This window comes from Ranitomeya imitator, chromosome 4, assembly GCF_032444005.1.
Source record: "Ranitomeya imitator isolate aRanImi1 chromosome 4, aRanImi1.pri, whole genome shotgun sequence".
Classification (NCBI taxonomy): Eukaryota; Metazoa; Chordata; class Amphibia; order Anura; family Dendrobatidae; genus Ranitomeya; species Ranitomeya imitator.
Genome location: NC_091285.1, coordinates 512,838,906 through 512,855,710, shown reverse-complemented (window position 1 = coordinate 512,855,710; position 16,805 = coordinate 512,838,906). Strand labels below are relative to the sequence as shown.

At 43.4% G+C, this 16,805-nt stretch overlaps 1 protein-coding gene across 1 annotated transcript; it reads right to left on the bottom strand.

Annotated features, from left to right (window-relative positions):
• Positions 1 to 4,574: 4,574 nt before the first annotated feature.
• Positions 4,575 to 16,133, bottom strand: RAMAC (RNA guanine-7 methyltransferase activating subunit). The gene is made up of 3 exons (XM_069766086.1): positions 16,040 to 16,133; positions 9,687 to 9,845; positions 4,575 to 4,884 (listed from the first exon to the last, which is right to left on the bottom strand). Exons 2-3 carry the CDS (start codon positions 9,842 to 9,844, stop codon positions 4,716 to 4,718), a joined length of 327 nt encoding a protein of 108 aa, XP_069622187.1. The 5' UTR covers position 9,845; positions 16,040 to 16,133; the 3' UTR covers positions 4,575 to 4,715.
• Between the last annotated feature and the right edge of the window lie 672 nt (positions 16,134 to 16,805).

The following is a 16,805-nucleotide window of genomic DNA, read 5'->3' as shown; positions in this document are numbered from 1 at the left end:
GTGGTTCGCTGACTGAGGGTGGAACACCGGTCCCTGTGATAAGAGGTCTGGAAGAACCCAGGGATCGGTGACCAATAGGATTCTCAGCCAGGAAAACCAGGCCCTTTTGGGCCAGAAGGGGGCTATTAGGATGATTCTCGCCCTTTCCTGTCTGATTTTCCGCAGAACTGCCGGGATAAGTATATGAGGGGGAAAGGCGTATGCAAGACCCTGAGTCCAGGGAATTGTGAATGCATCCACTGCCCGAGGGCCCCCTCCGGGGTTCAGAGAACAAAATTCCTTTACTTTTCTGTTTTCTGCACTGGCAAAAAGGTCTATTACAGGGACCCCCCCAGATTTTGGTGATCTGATCGAAGACGCTTTGGTTCAGTGCCCATTCCCCCTGTTTTAACCGGGTACGGCTTAAGAAGTCTGCTTTTTGGTTCTCTACCCCCTTTATATGTAGAGCAGAGAGGGATAGGAAGTGGTCTCCTGCTAAGGTGAAGATTTGGGAAGTGGCCTTCATTAGGGCTTGGGATCTGGTCCCCCCCCTGATGGTTCAGGTAGACTACCACTACCTGATTGTCCGAAAAAACCCAGAAATGATGCCCCTGCAGACTGGGAAGAAAAAAAAAAAAAAAAAAAAAAATGATAGAGCGTGGCTCAATGCCCAAAGTGCTTTTTGATTTGAGGATACCTCGTATTCTTGATCTGTCCAGACTCCGAGTGATACTGTTGTCCAGGTGAGCTCCCCACCCCGTGGGACTGGCATCTGTGGTAACTATCCGAGATATGTCTATTACCCACGGAACCCCCTTTGATAGGTTGTTGGAATCTAACCACCAGGCTAGGGAACGAATAGTGTTTGAACTTAGAGTCATGTGTCCTTCTAGGTGTCCCCCCAGTGTAACCTGATTCCACAGAATATCCCACTGGAGGTCCCTCGTGTGAATTTGTGCCCAATGTATTGCTGGGAGACCAGCAGAAAGGGACCCCAGCAGTGACATTGCCCCTCTCAGGGTCATATGAGGGTTTGAGCGAGCTCTGGACACAAGATTTGATATTTTTTGTTTTTTCTGGTCTGGAAGACGACATTCCTGTGTTATCGAGACCAAAGTTAGGCCCAAAAACTCTTGAACCCTGGTCAGTTCTAGTTTTGACTTTTGGAGATTTAGGGGCCAACCTAACTCCGTTAGAGTTTTTATTACTCTGTCACATTGTTGGCGACAGTGTTGGGCTGAGTTGCTGACAATTAGAAAGTCGTCCAGATATGGTATTATTAGAATGTATTTTTCTCTTATATGGGCCATCATTTCCGCTACCAATTTGGTAAATATACGGGGTGCTACTAAAATGCCAAATGGAAGGGCTTTGTACTGGTATTCCTTTATTTCTCCTCCCATGACTACTGCTAGTCTGAAGTATTTCTGGGAGTTTTTTTGGATGGGGACGGGATAGTGTTGGATCTCAGCGACGCTGAGTACTAATCATAAAGCAATTCGGAAACAGGTTTTTGATTGTTGACTTTATTGATTCCATTTTGAAGGTCTGATTCTTTACATAACTGTTTAGTTTTCATAAATTTATTATTGTGCGGAAGGAACCATCCGGTTTTGGGACCAGAAATAGTGGGTGAAAAACCCTTTCCCTCTTTCCAGTAGGGGAACTTCTTGGATCACGTCTTTGATTATGAACTTTGAGATTTCTTGTTCCAAGGCCTGTTGTTGCTGAGTTGAGGGTTTTAGTGGGGTGACCACATAGTTTTGGGGAGGAAGGCAGGTAGTTTATTTGAAGTCCCATCTTTATCAAGTTTAAAATCCAAGTACTGGTTGAGATTTTTTTCCCAGGCCGGAAGGTATTGAGATAATCTCCCTCCCACCCTGGGGGAGGTGTCACTTAGGGGTCTTTTTATTTCTTGGGGAATTACCAAAGAGGAAGCCCCTATCTCTACTTTTCCCATCATCCCATCTGTTCTGTTCCCTTGGGGGACGTCTCCGGAAAAACTTCCTACTCCGAAAGGGCCGCTTAACAAATGGTGTGGCCAGGTTAGGGAACCCCTTCTTATCCCCGGCTTTTCGTAAAATGTCATCTAGGGTTTCCTCAAACAAAAATTTCCCCTCACATGGGATTGAACAGTGTTTTTGTTTAGTCTGTAGGTCGCCCGGCCAACTTTTTAGCCATAGCGTCCTACGAGCTGCATTAGATAAGGCTGCCGATTTTGAAGTAAGTTTGATTGAATCAGCTGACGAGTCTGCCAAAAAGGCTGCCGCCCCCCTAATCATGGGAATTGATTCAATCACTTTATGCCTGATACCCAGTCTCTTAGTTGTTTCTCTAAATTGTCTATCCAAATCATTAAAGATCTGGAAGTACACGCGGCTGCTATTGCAGGCCTTAAACATTCCCCTGCCGATTCCAAGGCCCCTTTAAGGAAGGTATCGGCTCTTTTATCGAGGGGATCTTTCAGAGTTCCCATGTCCTCAAAGGGCAACGCAAATTTTTTTGACGCTTTGGCTACTGCTACGTCAAGTTTAGGGGCCTTGTCCCATGACGTAGAAGCCTCTTCCTCGAAGGGATATTTCCTTTTAAGGGAGGGCACAGATGATTTTTTTCCTTTCTGGTTTCTCCCACTCCTTTTTAATTAGGGCCTGAACATTTTCGTTAAGTGGAAAGACTCTACGCCTTTTCTGGCCCAGGCATCCAAACAATGTCCTGTACTGTTTTGTCAGGACGTGAATCTAGGACCCCCATGGTCGATCTTACAGCCTTCACAAGGGCATCTACTTCGTCTAAGGGGAAGCAGTGGCGGCCTCAGCTCTCAGAATCCGAGGAGGAGAAGGAACCCGTCTGTCTGAAGCACCCTCCTCAGAACTAGAAGAATCGGAGTGAGAATAGGCTACAGTTGTTTTCTCCTTAACCCCTTCCCCTTTAAGGGATTTAAATGCTGTTTCTACCTCTGATCTTATTACGGATCGTAATTCAGAGGCGAAACTAGGCGTTTCTTCACAAAGGACTTGTCCTATATAGGAACCGCACAATTTCTTATCCCAGTTTTGCAACAGGGGTTTTCTGCATAAGGGGCAGGCTCTATGCTTAGTTTTCTCCGTTCTTTTTCTTGCCTAAAAATAAATGGAAAAGGGGCCCCAATTATTTGGTGAACTTTCACGAAGATCACTCACCCATCTTGCGCAGCCACAGGTACCGGTTCTGGAGGAGGTATAGGATCCTGTATGAAATCCGAAGTCGATGGTGTCGGCTGGTTAGCCATATTGGAGGCTTTACTCTGCGGCGTGGAATGGCTGCTGGAGCGGGTACCTGCAGAGGACCTTTTCTTTTGCGCATCTGGCTTGCGCTGGTGGTGACGCTGCTGCAGCTGTAAGGGCTGCGCCAGCTGGAGCTGCTGATCGCTGTCCTCCATTATTGGGACTGCATGCAGCAAAGAACGACTCCACAGCGGTCTTTAAATAGTATATTTTTGGCGCCGATCCACCCCCTCCTCCAGGGCTGCGTTCCAGGGAAGCGCTGATCCCCTTGTTCCAACTGTGCATGCGCGCTCTGCCCGGGACCCGAAAGTAGTCACATCTATATCCGGTGCAGCGGCCATCTTGGTGCACCTCACACACCGTGCCGCCGCTCCGAATCAGGAAGTGCCTCCGCATGGCGCTGAGGCAAACCGGGTCCCTGAAGCCCCCACCCCAATCCAGGGAGGCGGCCGCTCTTCCCTCCGCGCACTCTGCAGCCCCATCAGACCCAGAAGTGGCGGCGTCGGACACCGCACCAGCCGTGACAGGGGCCTCCCCGCCGTCATAGCTCGACTGGCCGGCTCCGGATCTTCAGGTACCGATCCTAGAGGGTTCCTTGTCAGGGACAGGAAACCAAACTGACACAGGAGAGAGGTACCGCCCTTTTTATCCTGTAGGTTTCCTGTCCCTGAAGGGCGGATTCCCTCTCTCTGGTAGTGCTGTCATGGGCGACTGAGAAAAGGAGATATTCTCCTTATTACATTTTTTAGCAATGGCAGCAAGGGAACTAATGACTATTTTTTTGGCATGATTTGGGAACACCTCTAGTTTGCATTTGCACTACCGTGTACACACACCAGTTTTGAACGTACCCTTACTTTCATAAGGCTAGGTTCACATTGCGTTAGTACAATCCGTTTAGCGGATACGCTAACGCAATGTCCAAAAAGGGATTGTGTTTGGCAATCCCGCTAGCGCAGATCCCCTATCTGCGCTAGCGAAGAACGGACCCTGAAAGCTGCAAGCAGCGTTCGAGGTCCGTCCGAAGCTAACGGCACATCGCTGACGCATGCCAAAAATGGCATACGTTAGCGATGAGTTAGTGATCCGTTAGCACATTGCAGTCAATGGGTGTGCTAACGGATCCGTTACATGGCGTTAATTGCGACAATTTCGCCATGTAACGGATTCCGTTAGCGGACACTCACTAACGCAATGTGAACCTAGCCTAAGATACCTCCCGAGTCTCCATAGTGTCTTCTTTTTGAACAAGAGCTGTAGAACAATGAAGAATGCACCATCCACCATCACAGAGCATGATGACATTCACTACATACAGAGCACTGAAAAAAGTGAGCATTTGCTAAAAATACCTTTATTTTTTTTTCTAGGTCATGCAATTACCATAGGAATTGCAGGTCTTCTCCATACATGCAAACAAATGTTTATATAAAAAAAAAAAACAAAACAAAAAAAAACAAAACACAACAACAACTAATAACGATCGGAGTAGTATCTCTGGTTCCCAGAATGGTAAGATCGTTCCTGTCTGTACTGATTGTGGTTGTTACCCCAGCCTCGACCACCTTGCTGTTGGTTATAGCTGGAGTTGGACCAATCACGTCTGCCTTCCCAGCCTCTCTGGTGTCGATTGTCTCTATACCTGTAATCAAAAGAGAACTAAGGTGATAACACTCACAAATGACAACGTACAATTATGTTTATGCTACTGCGATCACCATTAAAGCTCGACATGCAATGTAGTGGTCAAAATCAAACTCTGATATCTGACAGCAAAAGGGCTCCTTCAGCCGCCTGCGAATGTGATTGCGGATTACTGCTAGGATACCATAGTCTCTAAAGCCTGCCATTACTCTATGTCCATTAGGCAGTTCTAAAAGATTTCACGTCATTCTACTTATTAAAAGCAATAAAGCTTTATTATACTAGGATGACACTACATAGATATATCCCAATAAAGTGCATAAAATAAAAGTAGTGTGTACAGTAAATCAAAGCACTATTTTCCCCTCATAGTGTTTTTTAAATTATTTTTTTAAGGCGTAATTTTTTTTCCCCACCACACTCCTTCACCACCTCCAAAAAATAAAAAAAATGGATCAATAATTTAAGATTAACAGGAAATGGTTCTTATGTCATAGTTCACATAACTAACTCCGTGTAACTGGCCCAAAATTTAAGAAGCAAAATCTGTATTGGAATTGCTGATAACCTCCCCCCCCCCCAAAAAAAAAATATAATATTATATATATCTTGTCACTGCAAAAGTTTTTACGTGCGTCCCAATCAGAGACGGCAACTATCTGAAAAGTGTGCAGAGATTCGCTGTATGGCAAAGGCCAAGCATGGCTGACATTTCATAATAATTTACTATAGAAATGTACGACAATTTTCAACTGGAGAAAATATTTTTTGTGCAAAAAAGGGGAGAAGCCAGCGCAGCCTAAGGTTAAGACGCAATACATAAAGTGCAAATGCACATATTAATTTCTAACTGTATTTTCAAAATGAGACATTTAGCAAACAATTGATCAATTCTTTGAGCCACCCCGCCTCTTCACGCCATTCTCATATTGGGGCAGTCCTACACTACGTTTTTTATATTCGCTGTGCCATAAAGGCCTCCTAAATGAACTAAAAGCAAGACCCCATTAAAAGCATGCTGTACCTGGAGCATTACTGGGTCACCCCCATGGCGCCAGAGTGGGCAAGCGAGGATAAAGGTTTTAATGTGGTCTTGCTTTTAGTTCATTTAGGAGGCCTTTATGGCACAGCGAATATAAAAAACGTAGTGTATGTCATGATATGTACTTTTGCCCTGTCCTGTATTTGAATAATATGCCATTTGATGTATGTAACTGTTCTCTGGTTTCTATTAGCTGTAATTTATGTATTTTCTTGGCTGGGAGTTCACCTGTAACAATGTCTCCTTCCCCCAATACTTGCAGGCCTAAGCTCTAATGTAATTAAGCTTTGTCAACATCACTAGTGGAGGAATAGCCATTCTTCCTCACAGCAGGTGGCTAGTCAAATGTACATATTACATAGACTGCCTGGAGCCCACCAGTCTAGAATCTTCTGGTGGACCCAACCATTGAATAGAAGGTGTAACCCCTACCCCCTTCATGGGCGGATCCCAGGAGCTCAGACAATCCATTCTTATTTTGAGATCAGATGTGAGTTGATCCTTGAAGGAGAAGGAGTGGGGATTCTTAACTGAGGCAAGACCCCACGCCCATCTGGGACTGCGGAAGCGAACGGGGCGAGACTTGAGCTGAGGACATATCTCGTCGTTCGTGAGATTGTTTTGGGATCCCTTGGACTAATTGTGGACTATTGCTTTGTTACCTGGCACAAGGATTAATCGGGAGGTGCCCCCGAATCTGTTCCATTGGACTAATTGTAGACTCTGTAGATCTACCTGCATGTGTTGTTCCAGCGTTCTTGATAATAAATCTGTTGAATCATCCCTCGGCCTGTTGTCCCTTCTTGCTCTGCCGTACACCCCGTCACAGTGTAGGACTGCCCCAATATGAGATTGCCGTGAAGAGGCGGGGTGGCTCAAAGAATTGATCAATTGTTTGCTAAATGTCTCATTTTGATAATACAGTTAGAAATTAATATGTGCATTTGCACTTTATGTATTGCGTCTTAACCTTAGGCTGCGCTGGCTTCTCCCCCTTTTTGCTCCAAAATATTTTTTGTGGTACACATGGCAGATGAATTTGGCACATCTCAATCCAGCGTATTTTTAATTAACCCCTTCAAGTCCTTGACCTTTTCCATTTTTGCGTTCTCGTTTTTCGGTCCCCTCCTTCCCAGAGCCATAACTTTTTTTATTTTTCCGTCAATATGGCAATGTGAGGGCTTATTTTTTGAGGGACAAGTTGCACTTTTCAACAACATCATTGGTTTTAGCATGACGTGTACCAGAAAACAGGAAACAAGTTCCAAGTGCAGTGAAATTGCAAACAAAGTGCAATCCCACACTGTTTTTTTGCTAAGCTTTCTTGCTAGGTTCAATAAATGCTAAAACTGACCTGCCATTTTGATTCTCCAGGTCATTACGAGTTCATAGACACCAAACATGTCTAGGTTACGTTTAGTGGTAAAAAAAAAAATCCAAACTTTGCTTACAAAAAACAAACAAACAAAAAAACAATTGCACAAATTTCCAATACCCGCAGCGTCTCCATTTTTTGTGATCTGGGGTCAGGTGAGGGCTTATTTTTGCGTACCGAGATGACATTTTTAATGATACCATTTTGGTGCAGATACGTTCTTTTGATAGCCCGTTACTGCATTTTAATGCAATGTCACGGCGACCAAAAAAAAAATGTAATTCTAGCGTTTTGAAATTTTTTCTCGCTACGCTGTTTAGCGATCAGGTTAATGCTTTTTTTTTTTTATTGATAGATCGGGCGATTCTGAATGCGGCGATACCAAATATGTGTAAGTTTGATTTTTTTTATTGTTTTATTTCGAATGGGACGAAAGGGGGGTGATTTAAACTTTTATATATTTTTTTTTATGTTTTCATATTTTTTTAAACTTTTTTTCTTTTTACTTTTGCCATGCTTCAATAGCCTCCATGGGAGGCTAGAAGCTCGCACAACTCGATCGGCTCAGCTACATTGGAGCGATGCATAGATCGCTCCTATGTAGCTGAATTACAGGCTTGCTATGAGCGCCAACCACAGGGTGGCGCTCACAGCAAACTGGCATCAACAACCATAGAAGTCTCAAGGAGACCTCTGGTTGTCATACCAATGCATTGCTGACCCCCGATCATGTGACGGGGGTCAGCGATGCACTAATTTACGGCCCGATGGCCGGAAGCGGTAGTTAAATGCCACTGTCAGCGTTTGACAGCGGCATTTAATTAGTTAATAGCGGCGGGTGAATCGCGATTCCACCCGCCACTATTGCGGACACATGTCAGCTGTACAAAACAGCTGACATGTCCCGGCTTTGATACAGGCTCACTGCCACAGCCCACATCAAAGCAGGGGATCCAACCTCCGCCGTAATAGAACGGTGGAGGTCGGTAAGGGGTTAAGACTGGCATGGAAGATGCCATTCTTGATAAATTGGGGCCCATTATCTCTGAATGCAGTTTCACACGGCTAAAATAATGTAAAAAATATATTTTTCCTGCATTTGATTTAGAATGCATGTACTTGACTTTAGGCTTTGTTTATACCACATTTCACTTGAATGTCTGGAAAATCTGGAAAATGTTTTAATGGACCCACAAATTTCAATGAGATTTTATGAATGCTGTCAAGATTCTGTTATTGCAGGGCAGAATAGTGTAACCCCTTCATGACCCATGAAGTATAGGTAGGTCATAAGTCGTGTAACCCCCTTTGATGCGGGTTCCGGTGCAAAGCCCGCAACTTTTTCTGCACTTGACAGCTGATATTAACATAATAATTGCAGATGTTAATCTCCGACAGCAGCATTTCACATGAGCGCGCTGGAAGCACATCATAAACCATGCTCAACAGCGCCCCTGTCAGATGATCACAGGGCGCTGATGGGCTGGCATGACAATTGGGAGCCTGCAGAAAACCCTCTTGCTTTTCATTGCGGACATGCTATGAACGCGGGCCTGTGGCCGGCTTTCATAGAAGATGATTTTTGATACACATAGCAGGGCTGAAGCACTGCTGTGTGCAGCACAAGCCATCAGAAGACTGCAGCTTCAATGCTCCTAAGGAGACTATTGAAACCAGTAAAAAGTAGAAAAAAAAAAAAGTTTAGAAATAGGTTTTAAAAAATATAGAAGTTCAAATCACCCCCCTTTTGCAGCATTAAAAAAAAAAATGTTTGACATTGCTGTGTTCAGAAACATCTGATCAAAATATAAAAAGAATGAATTTCATTGGTAAATGGCACAATGAGAAAAATAAATCAAAACACCAGAATTATGCTTTTTTGGTTGCCACAATATTGCAATAAAATGGTACAGATAAAAATGTCGGTGAAAACGGAAATTGGATTTTCTTTTTCACCACAGAAATAAAAAAGAACCTATATTTGTTTGGCATCTGAAACTCGTAATGACCTTAAGAATCATAATGGAAGGTCAGTTTTACCATACAAACATTGTAAGAAAAAAAAGTAACCAAAAACAATTGTGGAATTAAACTATTTTTTTTTTTTGCACCACACTTGGAATTTTTGTTTTCTTAACTTGTCCTGCAAAAAACAAGCCCTCACATGGCCATATTGATGGAAAAATAAGAAAGCTATGGATCTAGGAAGAAGGGGAGCAAAAACAGAGTCGTCGTACTAAGATCAACCTATATGAAAAAAAAATGGCAGGATTTAGCCAATATACAGGGGAGAGATGGAGAGAACCCTCTATTGGCTACGCATGCTTTAAGAATAGATGGTCAAATAAGCCAGCCCCTTCAGAAATATGATGTAGATACCTACCTGTCCTGATTCCGTTGGTTGCCTCCCCTCCAGTCTTCAATAATAGGTGGTTGACCTTCTGGCATTTTTAAATATTCTTGATACTCTGCATCCTGCGCTGTGAAGCGGTGAGTGAACATGTCCTCATATGTCTGTTTTATATCAGGTGTGTCTGTCATTCTGAAGAATAAAAATAGACATAACCAATTAAGATTTTATTTTATCTCAATTTCAAAAGCTTAATTTTCCCCCATCCTTGTCAATATAGTCATACAGGGGCTTCTCACTAAATTAGAATATCATCAAAAAGTTTATTTATTTCAGTTCTTCAATACAAAAAGTGAAACTCATATTATATATTCATTACAGAGTGATCTATTTCTAGTGTTTATTTCTGTTAATGTTGATGATTATAGCTTACAGCCAATGAAAACCCAAAAATCATTTTCTCAGTAAATTAGAATACTTTATAACACCAGCTTGAAAAATGGATTTGAGGGGTGCAGTTTTTAGAATGCTGTCATTTTTGGATACTTTCTGTCGCATAGGCCTCTCAAAGTCACTTCATATGTGATCCCTAAAAAAAAAAAAAAAAAAGTTTCGCTAATTTTGTTGTAAAAATGAGAAATTGCTGTTTGACTTTTAACCATTAAACTTCCTAACAAAAAAAAAAATAATGTTTGCAAAATTGTACTGATGTAAAGTAGACATGTGAAAATGTTATTTATTAAATTATTTGGTGTGAAGTGACTCTCTGATTTAACCCCTTTCTGCCATCAGACGTACTATTGCGTCCATGGGGGGGTGGGCCCTACTTCCCAAGGACGCAATAGTACGTCATATGCGATCGGCAGCGCTCACGGGGGGAGCGGCGCCGATCGCGGCCGGGTGTCAGCTGCCTATCGCAGCTGACATCCGGCACTATGTGCCAGGAGCGATCACGGACCGCCCCCGGCACATTAACCCCCGGCACACCGCGATCAAAGATGATCGCGATGTGCCAGCGGTACAGGGAAGCACCGCGCAGGGAGGGGGCTCCCTGCGGGCTTCCCTGAGACCCCCGCAGCAACGCGATGTAATCGCGTTGCTGCGAGGGTCTTGCCGCCCTCCCTCCCTGCTCCAGGTCCCGGATCCAAGATGGCCGCGGATCCGGGTCCTGCAGGGAGGGAGGTGGCTTCACAGAGCCTGCTCAGAGCAGGCACTGTGAAGGCTGCAGCGCTGCATGTCAGATCAGTGATCTGACAGAGTGCTGTGCAAACTGTCAGATCACTGATCTGTGATGTCCCCCCCTGGGACAAAGTAAAAAAAAAAATTTCCAAATGTGTAAAAAAAATTAAAAAAAAATATTCCTAAATAATGAAAAAAAAAAAAAAAATATTCCTAAATAATGAAAAAAAAAAAAAAAATATTCCCATAAATACATTTCTTCATCTAAATAAAAAAAAAAAAAAAAACAATAAAAGTACACATATTTAGTATCGCCGCGTCCGTATCGACTCGCCCTATAAAACTGGCACACTAGTTAACCCCTTCAGTAAACACCGTAAGAAAAAAAAAAAAAAAACGAGGCAAAAAACGACGCTTTATTATCATACCGCCGAACAAAAAGTGGAATAACACGTGATCAAAAAGACAGATATAAATAACCATGGTACCGCTGAAAGCGTCATCTTGTCCCGCAAAAAACGAGCCACCATACAGCATCATCAGCAAAAAAATGAAAAAGTTATAGTCCTGAGAATAAAGCGATGCCAAAATAATTATTTTTTCTATAAAATAGTTTTTATCGTATAAAAGCGCCAAAACATAAAAAAATGATATAAATGAGGTATCGCTGTAATCGTACTGACCCGAAGAATAAAACTGCTTTATCAATTTTACCAAACGCGGAACGGTATAAACGCCTCCCCCAAAAGAAATTCATGAATAGCTGGTTTTTGGTCATTCTGTCTCACAAAAATCGGAATAAAAAGCGATCAAAAAATGTCACGTGCCCGAAAATTTTACCAATAAAAACGTCAACTCGTCGCGCAAAAAACAAGACCTCACATGACTGTGTGGACCAAAATATGGAAAAATTATAGCTCTCAAAATGTGGTAACGCAAAAAATATTTTTTGCAATAAAAAGCGTCTTTCAGTGTGTAACGGCTGCCAATCATAAAAATCCGCTAAAAAACCCGCTATAAAAGTAAATCAAACCCCCCTTCATCACCCCCTTAGTTAGGGAAAAATAAAAAAATGTATTTATTTCCATTTTCCCATTAGGGCTAGGGTTAGGGCTAGGGTTAGGGTTAGGGCTAGGGTTAGGGTTAGGGCTAGGGTTAGGGTTAGGGTTAGGGCTAGGGTTGGGGCTAGGGTTAGGGCTAGGGTTAGGGCTACAGTTAGGGTTGGGGCTAAAGTTACAGTTAGGGTTTAGATTACATTTACAGTTGGGAATAGGGTTGGGATTAGGGTTAGGGGTGTGTCAGGGTTAGAGGTGTGGTTAGGGTTACCGTTGGAATTAGGGTTAGGGGAGTGTTTGGATTAGGGTTTCAGTTATAATTGGGGGGTTTCCACTGTTTAGGCACATCAGGGGCTCTCCAAAAGCGACATGGCGTCCGATCTCAATTCCAGCCAATTCTGCGTTGAAAAAGTAAAACAGTGCTTCTTTCCTTCCGAGCTCACCCGTGTGCCCAAACAGGGGTTTACCCCAACATATGGGGTATCAGCGTACTCAGGACAAATAGGACAACAACTGTTGGGGTCCAATTTCTCCTGTTACCCTTGGGAAAATACAAAACTGGGGGCTAAAAAATAATTTTTGTGGGAAAAAAATTTTTGTTTTATTTTTACGGCTCTCCATTATAAACCTCTGTGAAGCCCTTGGTGGGTCAAAGCGCTAACCACACATCTAGATACGTTCCTTAGGGGGTCTACTTTCCAAAATGGTGTCACTTGTGGGGGGTTTCTACTGTTTAGGTACATTAGGGGCTCTGCAAACGCAATGTGACGCCTGCAGACCATTCCATCTAAGTCTGCATTCAAATGGCACTCCTTCCCTTCCGAGCCCTCCCATGCGCCCAAACAGTGGTTTCCCCCCACATATGGGGTATCAGCGCACTCAGGACAAATTGGACAACACATTTTTGGGTCCAATTTCTCCTGTTACCCTCGGGAAAATACAAAACTGGGGGCTAAAAAATAATTTTTGTGGGAAAAAATTTTTGTTTTATTTTTACGGCTCTCCATTATAAACCTCTGTGAAGCCCTTGGTGGGTCAAAGCGCTCACCACACATCTAGATAAGTTCCTTAGGGGGTCTACTTTCCAAAATGGTGTCACTTGTGAGTGGTTTCTACTATTTAGGTACATTAGGGGCTCTGCAAACGCAACATGGCGTCTCATCTCAATTCCTGTCAATTTTGCATTGAAAAGTCAAACGGCGCTCCTTCCTTTCCGAGCTCTCCCATCCGCCCAAACAGTGGTTTACCCCCACATATGGGGTATCAGCGCACTCAGGACAAATTGTACAACAACTTTTGGGGTCCAATTTCTTCTCTTACCCTTGGAAAAATAAAAAATTGGGGGCGAAAAGATAATTTTTGTGAAAAAATATGATTTTTTTATTTTTACGGTTCTGCATTATAAACTTCTGTGAAGTACTGGGTGGGTCAAAGTGCTCACCACACCTCTAGATAAGTTCCTTAGGGGGTCTACTTTCCAAAATGGTGTCACTTGTGGGGGGTTTCAATGTTTAGGCACATCAGTGGCTTTCCAAACGCAACATGGCATCCCATCTCAATTCCTGTCAATTTTGCATTGAAAAGTCAAACGGCGCTCCTTCCCTTCCGAGCTCTCCCATCCGCCCAAACAGTGGTTTACCCCCACATATGGGATATCAGCTTACTCAGGACAAATTGTACAACAACTATTGGGGTCCAATTTCTTCTCTTACCCTTGGAAAAATAAAAAATTGGGGGCGAAAAGATAATTTTTGAGAAAAAATATGATTTTTTATTTTTACGGTTCTACATTATAAACTTCTGTGAAGCACTTGGTGGGTGAAAGAGCTCACCACACCTCTAGATAAGTTCCTTAGGGGGTCTACTTTCCAAAATGGTGTCACTTGTGGGGGGTTTCAATGTTTAGGCACATCAGGGGCTCTCCAAACGAAACATGGCGTCCCATCTCAATTCCAGTCAATTTTGCATTGAAAAGTCAAATGGCGCTCCTTCGCTTCCGAGCTGTGCCATGCGCCCAAACAGTGGTTTACCCCCACATGTGGGGTATTGGCGTACTCAGGACAAATTGTACAACAATGATTGCGGTCCATTTTCTCCTGTTACCCTTGGTAAAATAAAACAAATTGGAGCTGAATTAAATTTTTTGTGAAAAAAAGTTAAATGTTCATTTTTATTTAAACATTCAAAAAATTCCTGTGAAGCACCAGAAGGGTTAATAAACTTCTTGAATGTGGTTTTAAGCACCTTGAGGGGTGTAGTTTTTAGAATGGTGTCACACTTGGGTATTTTCTATCATATAGACCCCTCAAAATGACTTCAAATGAGATGTGGTCCCTAAAAAAAAATGGTGTTGTAGAAATGAGAAATTGCTGGTCAACTTTTCACCCTTATAACTCCCTAACAAAAAAAAATTTTGGTTCCAAAATTGTGCTGATGTAAAGTAGACATGTGGGAAATGTTACTTATTAAGTATTTTGTGTGACATATCTCTGTGATTTAATTGCATAAAAATTCAAAGTTGGAAAATTGCGAAATTTTCATAATTTTCGCCAAATTTCCGTTTTTTTCACAAATAAACGCAGGTACTATCAAAGAATTTTTACCATTGTCATGAAGTACAATATGTCACGAGAAAACAATGTCAGATTCACTGGGATCCGTTGAAGCGTTCCAGAGTTATAACCTCATAAAGGGACAGTGGTCAGAATTGTAAAAATTGGCCCGGTCATTAACGTGCAAACCACCCTTGGGGGTAGAGGGGTTAAGGGCACAAAAGTTAAAAGTTTGAAAATTACGAAATGTTCAAAGTTTTTGCCAAATTTCTGTTTTTTTAAACAAATAAACACACATCATATCAAAGAAATTTTACCACCAAGGACGATATGTCAAGAGAAAACTCTCTCTGAATCAGTGGGATCCGTTGAAGCGTTCCAGAGTTATTATTACCTCAAATTGATAGTGGTCAGAATTGTAAAAATTGGCCTGGTCAGGAAGGTGAAAACAGGCTTCGGGTCGAAGGGGTTAAAAACCAAAAAGAGACCGTCAAAAGGTCAAAATGGCGGAGGAAAATGTTAAGCTTTATTAGAGCAAGATATGGGTGCGAATAGGAAGAGAAAACAACTAGAAAAAAAGGGGGGCACCAATCAAAGCATGTCACATAGCTGATAGGTACATAAAGAACATTATATACAAAATAAATTAATCCAAGGTATCATAACATACGCTTATGTAGAACAGATCCATGCAGCTAAGAAGATCAAATGTCAAAAGATAACAGCAGCATAATGAAGATCCTGGTATATTAAACCAGGAGATAGTATGTTTGCATGTGTTTTTGCCTCCAAAGCCAAAATTAAAGTTGCCGTAGTGCATAGATACCTGGCAGGAAAAAGGGGCTCCTGGCATTTATACTGTGGCGAAGTGATCCCTGTAGTATATTATAAGGTAGGAGATCAAAATATTGTAAAGAAAAAAAGAAACTGCTCATCACTCGTCATTATATAGCTCGGTTCACACAAGCACCTATAAGAGAATAATAATGATCTTTATATAGCGCCATCATATTCCGCAGCGCTTTACATACATTATCATTGGGATTCATGTGCCCCTTTCCCTCTTATAATGAGATTTCATTGCCAATTATGCACGTGGATCACTAAATATATTCTTCGGAGTTTTCCTGGACAGTGAATGAAGCAGAGGTCGAGTACGTCCGGCTCCGCTCTGTCCATCATGGTGCTGTGGAGCCCCCTTCTCTAGATGCGGGGGTCCCACTGTGGTCAGTAAGTTATCCCAGATACATAAACCATCCCTTTAATACTGTAAGCCTTGACAACCCCTTTTAAGTAAGGCACTTCATTCCCACCACAGCAGCACAGATAAAGGGATCCACCAACCAGGCCGGTCTTGTTACAAGGGAGTATGGGCCAGACACTGCACACAGGAGAAGCAACAGCCAGAGTGACAAGTCACACATGGAGGACGGATTCTCCGCAGAATCCCACGTGTGAGGCTTGTCCCGAGCTCCTGAGGCGCCAGCCAGAGACACCCTGTAAGTGCGGGGAGACAACACTACGCCGGGGAGGAAGAATACCGGGCCCAGACTGCACGTACTGTGCGGGCGGCTCCACGCGGCGACAGGGAGCCACGTACCTCACCTGAACGGGATGGCCGCAGGAACGTGGAAACTGGAAAGCGAGCAAAATAATAAAACCAGGCGCGGTGTAATGACGTCGCGAAAAGCGGTCATGTGATCCTCGAAGTAGGCGGTGCTAGTGTTTGGTGAACGAGAGCATATTACACGAGGCGCGGAGTAATGACGTCACGAAATGGTCATGTGATCTGTGGAGTAGGCGGGGCTAGTGACAGTAAATAAATGCTCTCGCGCCGCTTGGCGACGGCATTCAGCTGCTCCGAGTGGTGTGTGGTGGTGACACGTTCACTCCTCGCACGTTGCCCCCGGCGGCTCGTTACATCCTTAACATGCCTTCACATTTAGCGACGCTGCAGCGATACCGACAACGATCCGGATCGCTGCAGCGTCACTGTTTGGTCGCTGGAGAGCTGTCACACAGACCGCTCTCCAGCGACCAACGATGCCGGTAACCAGGGTAAACATCGGGTAACTAAGCGCAGGGCCGCACTTAGTAACCCGATGTTTACCCTGGTTACCATGCTAAAAGTAAAAAAAAACAAACACTACATACTTACCTACCGCCGTCTGTCCTCCAGCGCTGCGCTCTGCTTCTCTGCTCTCCTCCTGTACTGGCTGGGAGCCGGAAAGCACAGCGGTGACGTCACCGCTCTGCTTTCCGGCTCACAGCCAGTACAGGAGGAGAGCAGAGCACAACGCTGGAGGACAGACAGCGGTAGGTAAGTATGTAGTGTTTTTGTTTTTTTTTACTTTTAGCATGGTAAC